The 13,550-nt window shown below is 41.8% G+C and overlaps 1 protein-coding gene across 12 annotated transcripts in view; it reads right to left on the reverse strand.

Moving 5' to 3' along the window:
• The window catches only part of camta1a (calmodulin binding transcription activator 1a), a 282,069-nt gene that overhangs the window by 117,613 nt on the left and 150,906 nt on the right, over positions 1–13,550 (reverse strand). For all 12 annotated transcript variants that reach the window (XM_063463290.1, XM_063463296.1, XM_063463292.1 and 9 more), the window contains one exon: positions 9,348–9,483. In XM_063463290.1, coding sequence (XP_063319360.1) covers positions 9,348–9,483 — 136 coding nt within the window. The remainder of the gene's footprint in view (positions 1–9,347; positions 9,484–13,550) is intronic.

Here is a 13,550-nt window from a genome sequence, read left to right on the forward strand (position 1 = left end):
AAGGAGAGAAGAAGATGGGGCAAAAAAATTACACACACACAGAAAGTTAAAGGAACATGATGAAGACAGAGGGGTAAAAATGGAAACTTGTGGCTTAGGTAAAGGCATACCCTTAGCATCGGCATTACAAATGCTAAATTAAGTCATACAGTTTGGTAATAAAGAAGTTAAACACCTAGTTACAGCAGATAGAGCTCAAGTTAATTATTCTGTTAACAACAATTTAGCATTTTCTGCAGCAATCATGTAACCAACAAGACTTTGACACTGACACAAGCATACAACAAAATTAGAATAATTGTTATTAGCAGCAAATCATGTACAGTTACAGTGGGGTCATGCAGTACTGTGGTGCACAGTCTACAAAAGATGCCATCACTCTTAACTTCACTCTTAATCTATTAACTGCAGCCTTCTCTGGTCTTAACATCAGCATAAAAATAGTTTACTGGGAGCTTCATGGCATGGATAACCATGGCTGAGCACTAGGTGTAATCTTTCAGTGGTCCACTGCTTTTATCCATATATTGTAGCTTTAGAGTGTGACCCCACTCTTGTAATTAAGCATACTGGTTTATGTTGTTTAAAATAGTCTATTTATCCTTAAATTTGTGGTATGGTCTGTAAAGGTGGTTTATTCATGGTTTATTTAGGATTTTATTTATTTATTTATGAATTTGTCTTGTATTGCCCATTTAAATGTAAATGTTATTTATTTATTAATCGAACTACAAAGTGACTCGAGCCAAATGTTTCCCTGTCAAAGTTGGTTCCCCAAACAGTTTGTGTGCTCTGGTGCCTATCCTCCATATCCTGAAGAAAATAAAGCATTCCAAGCAATTTACAGTACACATTATAGTGCATTTAATTTGTTTTCAAGATAATAAAACTACTCTTCAAACATAAATAAGGTGACGGCTGTGTCCCTGCCTCTACACAAAAATGTTACAAAAGTGTATAAACTAGGCAAAAGCGCCTGCTTTTCTTTTTCTCCCACCTATGATTTAAGCAAATCATTGCCAGGAATGATCTGAGGCCCTGACTAGAGTTGACCTTTAAAACATAACACAACTCACTATAAGACTTACTATTTTCTCTTGAGTGTGTGTCTTTGAAGAGCATTCTGGCCTGAGCCGCTGAAAAGGTAGAAAACAGAAATGTTGCCTGCTAACATAACATTCAGCTCTGCTACTATTAAGCATTCTCTTTTCTGTTCAAAATCCTTTTTTTTTCTTTTTGCTGTGTCATATTGCTTTAGGTCATCTTTATACATGTTATTCTTTCCAAATTGTTTTTACCACAGGAGAAAGGAAGAATTGAAGCTGCCAGATAGTTCTCCCTTTCCATGAGACCTCGGAGGGCTTTGAGGAACTACTGTGGGTAGTCAAATTCAGTCTAATAAGAGACAATGTCCTTAAGTTCAACAACAAATTAAAATATGTCTGTGTCTGGTTTTGTGAGGGGAGTTCCTCCCTCCTCAACATAACACAGAAAAAGACCCCTGTGGAGATGCCTCAGCATGACTACACCACAACATTTTGCAACAGTTGTAAATTAAATTAAGGAAGGTATTGATAATATACAGCTTTATATTACACTCTTTATATCATCACTCCATACAACAACCTTTCTAATGTTGAGCCAACCCAAAATAGGCTGATGGACCGAAATGGTCCAATAATAGCTGGATAAGCATGAAATACAGAGCTTAACGTCTCCAGAGTGATTTGGAAACTGTTTGATAAAAGGGACAAAAACTAATTACGGTGAGCTTGAAGGAAAATCATGAGTAAAGTGCAGGTTCCTAAGGCTTAAGGGTAACACGTTCATGTCAGAAGGCTTTGATTCAGTCGCTAATAACAGCATAACAAACACAGTTGAGCCCTTATGGAGAAGAGAGAGGATAATTAAATGTGCCAGAAAAACAACAACAAAAAAAGCTGCACAATACCTAAAATAGTTATCTATTTTAGATTTTAGGCTCTAGCACTCTAATGTCCATGGCAACATTTAAGGACCTTAATAATTTATTTGTATTGATTGATTTTGACTTTGTTCATTAATATGCCATGAAGCTTTTTTATATTCTCTCTACATAAGCTTAGGTTTACCCTATACCTGAGCCTGAAATGAGAAGACCGGTAGCTTAACTGCTTTCACATGCCCATGTAGCCGCTCAGTTTTACTATATGTGAGAGCCTAAGGTTATAACCATGGAAACAGTTCTTTAAAATATTGCTCACAGATTGCCTTTAACTCCTCCACAATCAGGTAATTCAAAAGGGAAGAGCTAGTGTGCTCTCAGGCAAGCGAAAAAAAAAAAGAGTGAATAACAAAGTCGACTCCAGGAGAAGAGCGAATACGATGGAAAAAGTAATCAATTTAGTGCCTTTACAGAGCAGGCAACTGACTGTTGTCTAGCAGACAGCCTGTAAGTTAGAATAAAAATGTAAAATACAAACTTTTTTGCTTTGGGCATTGCTTGTATCAGTAATGTGATCTTAATTTCACAGTTGACTTGGAGCAGGGACAGGAGGGAAAGCACGCATTGTGTCACCTCCTCACAGAAAAAGGGGTTTTGTTTAGTGCCCTCTCACATCTGGCCTCACAATCTGGTGATATCAGCTACAGCATCTGTAAATCAGTGTTACTACTGCTACTAAAACGCATACAGTCACCCACAGCAACCCTATTTCACAGATATGCAGCCAGTTTCACTATAACTTACCAACTCTACCCACTCATTTGGCCATGAAATAGTGAAATGTTAGTTTTAACCAGCTGGGCAAAAAATGAACAGACAGACTGGATTTTAAAAGTGGGATTCGGGGGAATAATACAGTCCTACAAATTTAAATATATGTTTGATTTGCTACAAACGAAAGGGCTATAATACTTGCAAGCAGGAGTTAAATACTGAAGGTCATGTGATTTTGAAAGCCAATGCAGTGTAGCATCCAGTGCTCATCCAGTAGCATCCACTCCATTACAACATTAGCAACTAATGTTTTGACATTTGTCTTCATTATTATCAATGAACAGAGGCGATTGAGCCACCAGCATGCTCCATTACCTTCCTTCATTGCACAGTTGCACAGTTGAAATCACACATTAGGGTGGATCCAACATAAAATGACAAGTTACGGGAGCTAAGGACTACCAGCTGATTATTTAGGTGGTGGAGGGTGAGAGAGTTAGGTGAAGGCATGGTGGGGTGGAAGAGATGCAGGCAAGGGATTTTGGGAATTGGTAGAGAACTGTACCAGCATTAAAGTGTAAGGAGCACGGGGGCACAGAGCAGCACAGCACACCTTAAGAAGAGAAGCTCATTTCAATCGGTATAATTAGCCTGTGGTAATGAAATAAGTCAGAGGCACTGCCACCTTCACTTAAGAGAAAATCGATCTGTGTTTGAGGGAGTTTATTAAAGCTTAGGAATAATGGGAAGATAGGATAGAAGGGGTGGAGGAGTGGAGGTGATGGAGGCTGAGCGCACATTAACAGCTAATCAGAAAGAAAAGGTGGTAGCATTGGGGTAGAAGCTTGACAAGAAGCAGAACAGAGATCAGCTGGAGTTTCCCAAAATAAAAGCGTTTAAGGTCTGTGCTATTTCACAGGGGGAAGCCACAGGACGTGAGAGCTATGAACATGTGAGACATACATGCTGAATATAAAGATGAGATCTTTTTTTCTTTTTTAAACATAGTTTATCAAGGCCTATTGCAAAAGAGGATTCGGACTGATAGATAGTTACTGGAAGTGCTTGCAAGGGTCTTTTTGGACGTTGGGTGAATAACTTGAGCTTGGTAAGCACCGGGTGTGGTGAGATAATCACTGATGGACATTTCTCCTCAGGTTCCCCAAATGCATGCTGGTTGATGTGGGTGCTGCTTGCTCATTTATCCAGCCGTCTGGCCAACTCACCTGGAGTGATGGGGGAGACGTCAGGAAGGCAGGCTGCTATTTCACGGCCTGTTAAGCGCTAATGCCGCAACATGCCCTGCGCTCCAATTTTAGGGAACAGGGAGCATTACCGCCCAACTCAAGGTTCTGTCCGTCTGGACTGTGGACTTGGACAGTAGTGAAGGGAGGGGGTTAGCAAGAAGAAAAAGAGGTGGGAGTAGAGGAGAATGATGAGATGTCTTGTGAATGAATTAAAAGACAGAAATAAAACAAACAGAGAAAAGCTCACAAAATAGTAAAAAGCAGAAACAAGTGGAATCTTTTTACACAGGCTGCTGAGCAAGCACTGTGGAGCAGACAGGACAGCAGCACACTGACATCCACTTCTGCCATGCTAGGCTGCTTCTCGCAGGCCCCAGAAGGCCCCTCGCTCCCAGGCTTACAGCCTTTCCCTTGCCAGAGCTCCTGAACATCACTAGCCTGACCCACCCACAACATTTGTCCTCAGTGTGCGCTAAACTTGGCCCATGTAATAACCACAGAACCTCCATTAAGCACTGCATGGCTAGAGAATCAGAGCATCTACAGCACAGTGTGAACGGTGTAAAGAATCTCCTGTAAAACAAGTGAGAATGTGCTCAAGTTATGCCAATTCTTTGTGTTCTGGCTTGTGAATGTGTAATATGAATTATGCATAAAAACATTATTCTCTTCTGTTCTGAAGCAAAGTACTAGGAAGAAATTGCTAGCTCTTTATCCCATCCTACATTCACTGAATGGAGGGCAAAAGTCAAGTCATTTATGTCAAGCATGTGCTTACAGTAAACATCACATCCATCATAGTGTAGTTACAGCAGTGATGGATCACCTTTCTCATCTGCCATTCTTGAGGTGTGAGGTGTTTAAAGGACATGACCCAGGTCTTTCAAGGCTGCAAGAGGTGGCGTGCACATGGAGAAAGACACAGCAGAGTCCAAGCAACATAACTCAGCACAGATGAGACCCACACTGTATTTCTATATACACAATGTGAAATAGCAGTTATGGGCCAATTTCTATAAGCCCTCATGTGGCCTTGCAGTCCTAAGTCATTTTCTTCCTCTGCTTTCCCTCTGCACCAAGCTCACGTTCATAGTATTCGCCACCTCTGCTGCTAATACAGCAATTAGCTCTAGTAAATTAGACTTGTTACAAGGCATAGGGCCTTGCAGACAAAATCACAAGAAGGTGAGTTACACACTTTCCAAGTAACTGACAAGCGTGCCAACAAGAGCCATCGGCCATGGCATGTGACTCATGATTTCAGTTCAGTATGTTCTTTATCTCATATTGTTGCGTGCTGTACACTGCACACTTTGAATATTCAACAACTGTACTATAATTTTTCAGCCCATGACAGTCTTTTTGGACTGATGGACACAAGCTAAATAGTGTCTGCTAAAGAATTTCCCTTCTCTGGTGCATGATGCATTTCTGGTAATTGCCCAAGTGCTTATTAGGGCTACATGGTTGTGGACTATCAAAGCTCAGTGGCAGGCTGGGACTATTATGCAAGGCTCATGATTTGTTGGAACTAAACAGTAGGATTAAAAAAAGATACAGGTACAGTTAGGTGAATGAGTAGAAGAATGCAACAAAAAACACTGGGCTCAGTGACAAAGGCCTAGAGACTGGTCAGTGACATCCTGGCAACCTCCCATCACTATAGGGAAGAATGTGTAACCCAGACCACTTGATGAGTGGTTTCTGGAGGTTGCTGGCTGTCACTTGCAGATATCAGTTTATTTGTTTTTTGTTTTGTTTGTTTGTTTTGTTTGTTTGTTTGTTTTTTTGGGGGGGGTTGCAACAATATCTGAATATATCTACATGGGCGAGTGTGTATAACTATATCTGTGTGTTTTCCCACACTGTTCATATATGATGAGCATACATTATTATTACATACTCAATTTTATTTTAATTCTCTCTGTTCTTGTTGATTAAAATACTTTTGGAAAAGCAATAAATAAATCTTTGGGAAAAAAACAAAGACGGTGCTACCAGATTGTCACGGTCATTGGTAGTTTGCAAGGAAGACAGATTTGTTTGCAAATATCAGCTATTTGCAATAGCGAAACTTGGAAATGAGCAATTCAAACTAGAAACAGAGAACATTCAGCTTCCAAATAAAAGCTGTGCCTTACTGCAGAAACCAACAGGTTTCAAAAGGCTTAGACGGGGAATGGTCTTTGTTTTTGGTTTGCGTTTAAGTCGTCACAGTTTTTACTGCCAACCACTCAACAAGTGGTTGGCACATACTTGCAGACAAGTCAACATCTTCCATTCAAACTATGGGTGACCACAGCAATCCGCTAGCGGCCAAAGCGATCAAAAGGGGGTTTTCGGCGGAGTAACCTCTCACAGCCACTCACCAACTGACGATCAGATACTTATTTTTTTTCCCAGTGACTGATGGTTATTATGTGGTTGCCAAATACTCACTATGCCTGACATCTCTGTCAGTGTTTAGCCATCACTGTGTATTATTTGGACAATGACAAAAATGTTACTGCTAGTGGTGTGCGGATCGATATTGAAATATCGATTCCTCCGATACCAGTAATTTATGTTCTAGAATCGATTCTCACATTAAAATATCGATATTTTAGTAATTTGGGGTAAATTTGTAGTTTATCATTACCAGGAACACAGTCGAAAGAAACTATATCATTCGGATCGTCTAAACTGGAAGGAACTAATTCTTCTTCCGCCTTTCATAGTCATATGCGAAATACGGCTGTATAAATGTGTCGCAGCCCCTTGGCGCGTGCAGTCACAACAATGGCTGAGCATAAATGGAGTATTGTATGGACGTATTTTAACTCCACAAACAGCCAAGACGCGGCTTGCAATACATGTGGCAAGACAGTGAGGCGTTGTGGCAACACCACTAACCTCGTCAAACACCTCAGAGTAAATCATATCACAGAATATGACAAGCTTATTTTGAGGTGAACTAAACAGGAGAAGAGGAGAGGGACAGGTGCTGCTAGGGTGAGACAGACATCTCTTGCGGAGTCCTTTAGTGCTGCAGACAGGCAACGTGTTCAAATAGCACACAACTTGTGGTTTTTATTTCTATATGATAATTTTGCATTTTTAGGCAATAAGAACAAGTAGTCTGATGTCCTGTAATCATTATGAAGCTATAATTTCAAAATACAATAAAACATTAAGTTTTTGTACAAAGTATCGGTATCGGATCAGTATCATCGATACCACCCTGAATTTTACTTGGTATCGGATCGGACTGGAAATCAGTGGTATCGCACATCACTAGTTACTGCTGAATCCAACATCCAACGTTTTCATTGTTCTTGGTCTTAAAACCAGGTTATATGTATTCTATGTTAAGCAGTTGAGGAGCAGTTGTTAATTGTGTACTCTATTAGATAGCCTGCTGACTTTACCTCTTGCCATTCATGTTTGACTGATTCTGCCTGCAATGAATTTAATAAAGAAGAACTGTTTTAACTTTTGGGATTTTTTTTTTTGTTTTTTTGTATTTCAGAACTGTTGTGATTTGAGCTGTGACAGTGATATTCCAATTGAGGAAGTTATTCCAAAGAAAAAACAGCTGCTTTTCTGAAGCACTGAGCAGGATAGATGCTGGAAAATAGAAAATAGAAAATATAATACAGTATCCTGAGGAGGCACTGCCTCAGTGGATGCTGATATGGGTACAGGTGATATAGCAGACATCAGGAAAGAGTAAGACATAGGCTCACTTTCAACTGATATCAATTGCTGCTTTGCAGTAAATATTCTGCTTTAGATATAAAGTAGGTTTATTTATATTTAAAGTCTCGTACTATGATTTACTTATAAGAGTGGTCGTGTTTACACTTTTCTCATGCAACATTCCTCAGTTTTCTTAACTACTATTTGAGCTTAGTATCATTTGGACCTAGTAATCATTGAGAAAGAGATGGGACTTAAACCCTAGACCTGTCAAAGGTGCATCACAGCATACCACATACAGAGCGACAAATCTTCACTCTTACATTCACACCTACAGCCAATTTGCAATCACCAGTTAACCTGCATGTCTTTGGACTGTAAGAAATTGTGCCACACAGGCATGATGAAAGGTGTTCTACGAGTTTGGGATTCTACAGTCAACTTAGTTTTTATATCCAGTGGAAGTGCATGCACTTTGCCTTCCTATCACCATATAACTCTGACAGATGTCACTTGGCTGCTGTGCATTTTTTCCCCCTAAGAAACTAAACCACAAAGGGATGAGGGATTTCTGAGTTCCTCTCTGTACTGGTTTATATATGCAGTGGCTACTGATAAAGTCAGAGCTCAGACACAAAATAGTGTCTAAACATAGCCTGAATTCACACATTAATTGAAAAAGAGTAATACAGGTTTAGCTTACTAAACCTTCTTTACAGCCAAAACTGCTGCAAACTGGAATCATATTTAATGCTTCAAAAGGACTGATGTGTGTAGTCTCAATGGGTTATGAGACCACTGTAGGACCAGAGATGACACTGAGCTGGCTAAGCGAGGGAAGAGGCCATTTTCTTGGAGTGACAAATATCTAGAGAAGTGGAAACACAGAGTACAGCCCCTGTTGGGAGAATGCCTGAGCTTTGTCTTTGTCACACAGTGTGACACAGATGCACAGCACCACTCCCTGAGGTGTGCGGTTAGGTGTATGTATGTGTAAATTGTGTGCTTGGGTTTGTGTGTGTATGAGAGCACATACACATAAGAAAGCTCAGAATCTCCCATCCTTATCCTTGATTCTATCTCAACTCCTGTACTTTTAGCATTATTGCCTTTGGTCAATGTAAGAAAGAGACCAGAACTAAAACTTGAGCAATAATCAAATGCTGAGGAACTTTCTTTGAGTCTTTGGATGAGTCTTGCCATGACTGATTAACATGACTGCTAATAGATCAGCCAGGGTAGCAACACTGTCACCAACCTAAGTCTACTGAGAGGCTAGGTGAGCCAAGCACTGATGCAAGTGGGCTTTTATGGCAGCAGCTGGTATGGGTAGTGACTTGGAGTGAGGTGAGGGAACACTAGTTTCACAGTACTGCTTTGAGCCAGGAAGATTAATGTAGGCTCTCTGGAGCAAAGGCAACATCCAGAGCTTTAATAAGGTACAAACAATCGGTTCCACTCGACTGGCTTCCCAGGGAAAACTATTGTTGTGCTGCATTGTTTCTTGGTGAAGTTCCTTGGAGACACAGGCCGGCTGCAGCATGTGGCTGTCTCCATTACAGCCAAGGGAGAGCTCACTGTAGACCTCTGTTTGTCTGTGTCAGGATGAAGGCTGGCTCTTGCCCACCCCATACCCACCCCCGTAGCCACCCCCGTGCCCACCCCTATCCCACCTCTCTTCCCATTTACTCCCTCTAAATCCAAACTCTTGTCAGCCCACTCACCTCAACTCCCTGCACTTTCAACTTCATGTGATCCTCCCGTGTGGTCTTCCCATCTTTCCTCTTCTTCCAGCAGTAGCCATCCTTTCTGTACTTCACCTTCTTCCTATTGTACAGTATCATCGACCCATTCTGCGGCCTAGACCCGTCGAGACAGGAGAGACAGAGGGAGAGCAAAAGAGAGAAAGATAAGATAAGATGAGAAGAATTTTTAGGCAAAGCTACAGCACAGCTCGGGGACTCATTTTAGAGATGTACAAAGAAGCCTGACACGAGTCTACGCCAGGCAGAAAATGCACCAGTGACTTAGATGACAAGACTTCTTTATGGTGTTTTTCAGCATTGGTATGCACAGTTTGACAATGAACAAAGCACCCTTCAGCATACATTTCTTCCAATGAGAAGTGTGTGTGCTGTGAGGAGTTAAAGTGACACTCCTTCTCTCAGAGTAAATTATATGAAGGCCAGTTTGTAAGGAAAGCAGCATGGGGGGTGAGTGGGTTTCTTCCTTATCTCTCATTCATCCAACTTAAATGAGTTGTGGTGTTGGATGTCCCTAGGGGAAAGAGAAGATCTTCCTTCACACTCCATTCATAATTCATTCTCCCTCCACCAGACCACAGCCTGTAGGCTCATAATGATATAATGTACTATTTGATGATAATCTGCCTTTCCATTTCGATTTGTAACAGAGGCATTTGCCGCTCAGTGTTAAACATTAACAGAAAGTGTAGCATAAAACATTTATGACTTTTTCAACAATTAGGAAGCAGTTAGACATAGTTATGTGTATATGTATTAGTATTTATGTGTATCGTGCAGTGGTTACGAATCATCAGTATGAATCCATACATAGTGCTCACTCTCCACAGATTCCCACACACTTGTTCATACCTCCACAGTGCAGTGGTGGGTTTCCATCACTGGACATGACTTTGACTTAAATTCATTTCCTGGCAACGTCCCCTCACCCTAAACTTATCCCAACCTTGAACCAAGTCTTCCAGGAGTCCAGTCGAAATTATAATGATTAGCGGTATGGGGACTTGCATTTTATCCCCAGAAGCAGAGACAGTCCCCACAAAGTGAATGTAAATGTGGTTAGGTCCCCACAACATAAGTAACACAAGTATAAACACATCACACACAGCTGCTATGATTTGGAGCACTCCCAAATGAGAACAGGTTTGCATCAGTGTTTGTTGCCTCACAGTGAATGAGTGGGAAAGCCGCCTGCCCAGGCTGCTGAGGAGGCAGTGTAACTGAAGGGGGCTTAACCATCCAGTCAGCTGGTGAGCCTTGTTAGTGTTTTGCTCATTGCTCCACACATAAAACACACACAACACACACAGGAACAGATATGTAAAAGTAGAAACACAAAAAAGAGGAAAAACTCTCATCAAAGCGAAGGGGGGGGGGGGGGGGGGGGGGGGGGGGGGGGAGGAGTCGGGTTGATTTGTGGCTTCTGTAGCAATAACCACAATAAGAAAAACCAATGGTTGTTTTGCATTGTTTTGTTGTTTATTGTTAAATTTTTTTCCACAAGATTTATTTATAAAGCTGCATGCATCATTTTGCAGGGCTGCCTTTAGGGGCCAAGGCGTGTGTTTATCTTGGTATCACTCATCAATCATTTTTCCTTGCTGGATCTCAGGGGCCAGTAAAGAGGGAGGAGAAGAGGGGAACTGGGGTCCCTGCAGTCCCCCCTCTGTGGCCCCTGACAGCACCTTCTAATGAGAGACGCCACTCACACACTGATGTGCTCACTCCTTCCTGATCTCCCTTCCTCCCTTTCCTCCTCCCTTTCCCTCGCTGCAGCCCGCTCTTCTCGCCGTCAGTCAACTCAAGCTGTTCACCAGGGAATGTCTTTGTCTCCTCCCTCGCTCCAAGTCCTTCTCTGCTCACTCTCTCCCTCTTGTTTCATCTGTCTCAGGATCCCTCACCTACACCCTCCCACACCTCCTTCTCTCCTGTTGTCTTCTCCTTACTCACTCCCCTGTCTTGTTCGGTACTTTGCATGCTTTGCAGAAAACAACTATTAAACAGACGTGTTTATTGGTCAGCTTGAGAAGTGGAACTCCTCGATGGCTGTATGCAATATACACAAAGTATAAATTGTTTTCTAGTTTACAGCATCCATAATGTCACCCATCGTTGAGATGGGATCATAAATGGCACTCTGGAGCTAAGAACTTTGCAGATTGCTGTAATCTCATCATGTACTCCTGCAGATCTGCATACCAAATATCACTTGAAGGACGCTCATCTGAGATGCCATTCCTGTTTTTGGTAGCAATCAAACAAGGAATGGCCCTCTAAAAGTTTGACGCTATTATTCGCTTCAATATCATTCTGGGTTTTGTCCTTCAAAAGATACAAGGAGTGTGTGCTTCTTAAAATGTAGCTCTGCGTGAGACAAAAAGATGGGCGCGGATGAGATAAGGCAGAAAATCAAATGACACAGGGCTATCTGATCTCCTCCAGAGCACTGGAAATTGGGGTGAGGCTTCGGTGTCAGAGGCTCCACGCCGTATTTATCGGCTCGGCGCAAAAACTTATTCGCTCAGCTATTTTTGAGGGACTGTTAGGTAGATGCTATTTTCAATTCAAGGCACTTAGGGCCCAGAAGAGAGAGGCTAGGCACCCATTCTGGGGTAGGTCTTAGGCAAAAACTAGTCTAAAATGCATGCTTTGGCATAATGTGTCTCCTTTCCCTCCTGCTGTCTCCCACTCTCTCTCTCCCCCTCATCTTTTACTACTGTATACTTAGGCGCTTCAATTAATCTTATCAGAATTACACATATTTATACATGAGGGGAAAAAGCTAACTGCTCCGTTATCAAAGAAGCGTGACAGGAGGCCCTCTGTCTCAGATGCCTAAATGTGGCAGATTAATATGGAAATACAGGCTTCTGACAAAGTGCACACAAGCTCCACAGCTGCCTCTCTCTTCTTTGGAGTTTGCAGCGATAATAAGCTTTACCCTCAGGGTGGTGTTAGGCCTTGTCCAGTCCTTTAGGAATCACTCATTTACCCAGGTAATGGCATTCACTCAATCAGATCTGCTGATTTGAAAAAGTCAGGGGAGGGTGGAGGTTTTATGAGGCTGGTGACGTGTTCAGCATGGGTAACAAAGCCAAAGCAGGGAAACCTGGGCCCAAAGGCAGGTAAGGAAAAAAAAACTGCTCACATTCTCAGCTTTACTGTCTAAAGGCCTATCGGCACAAACAGAAACAGAAAGGGAAAAGCTACATACACACAGAAAGCGAAATCTGAGTGAGAACAAGAGATTCTTCTGTTCTCCACAGCTCTGGTGAATCGCCTTGGATTAAAATGAAAAAAGACACAACATGTAGGCCATACATTATTCATAATACATGGTATAAGTTATTACTTTTTTACTGGACTTAAAACTACTCAATTGTAGCAGGTGTGCTCAAGTGTAAGACAAGAATACTAAATTGGTATTCCAGGTTATAATAGTAAAGGTTACACTTCTTTCTGAATGTATTTTTGTCAAAAGGCTTACAAGAATGAAATATCTCAGTCTTGGTGAACTGGCGTAGCCCACTCCGCCACATTCCCTGTGATGCTCTAGGTTTGATTAATACCATGCTGCAATACATGCTGTTTTTCTCCCTAGCAAGCTCGACTGACATTGGAGAGGAGAGAAGAGCTGGGCTGGAGAGGCTTTGAAGATCGGAGGGTGAGCTGGTTGGGGCCTGAAGTGGCTCAGGAGGGAGGCGACACCTGCTGTTCTCAATTACCCATCGGAGCCTTCAGCCATCACAGCCTTTACCCCACTGTGTCAACAACCACACTTCTACCTACTACTCATCTAAACACATCCACATACACACACCTGTATTTTGTGTTACACAAAAACCAATCCTATTAAGAATAAATATGAGGGATAAATATGCCCCTGGGCACTCGAACAGAAGCACTGCACACAGTAACCCCATTGCTCCATATGGGGATAACATTATTAACACGAAGAGTGACAGACCATCAATAACACACTGATGCTTGTCATTACAGTTTCTGTCAATCACAGTTAAAACATAAATCACGTGTTCATACACATGCGATTGAGAGCACATGCGCACACTTGGAGCTGTCAAAACTTTACAGCGTTTTTTCGCATGTAATGTAATTACATGGCAAGCAATGGTGCTCTATTAGACAGCACATGATCTTTGAGCT

This window comes from Pelmatolapia mariae, linkage group LG20 (assembly GCF_036321145.2).
Source record: "Pelmatolapia mariae isolate MD_Pm_ZW linkage group LG20, Pm_UMD_F_2, whole genome shotgun sequence".
Classification (NCBI taxonomy): domain Eukaryota; kingdom Metazoa; phylum Chordata; class Actinopteri; order Cichliformes; family Cichlidae; genus Pelmatolapia; species Pelmatolapia mariae.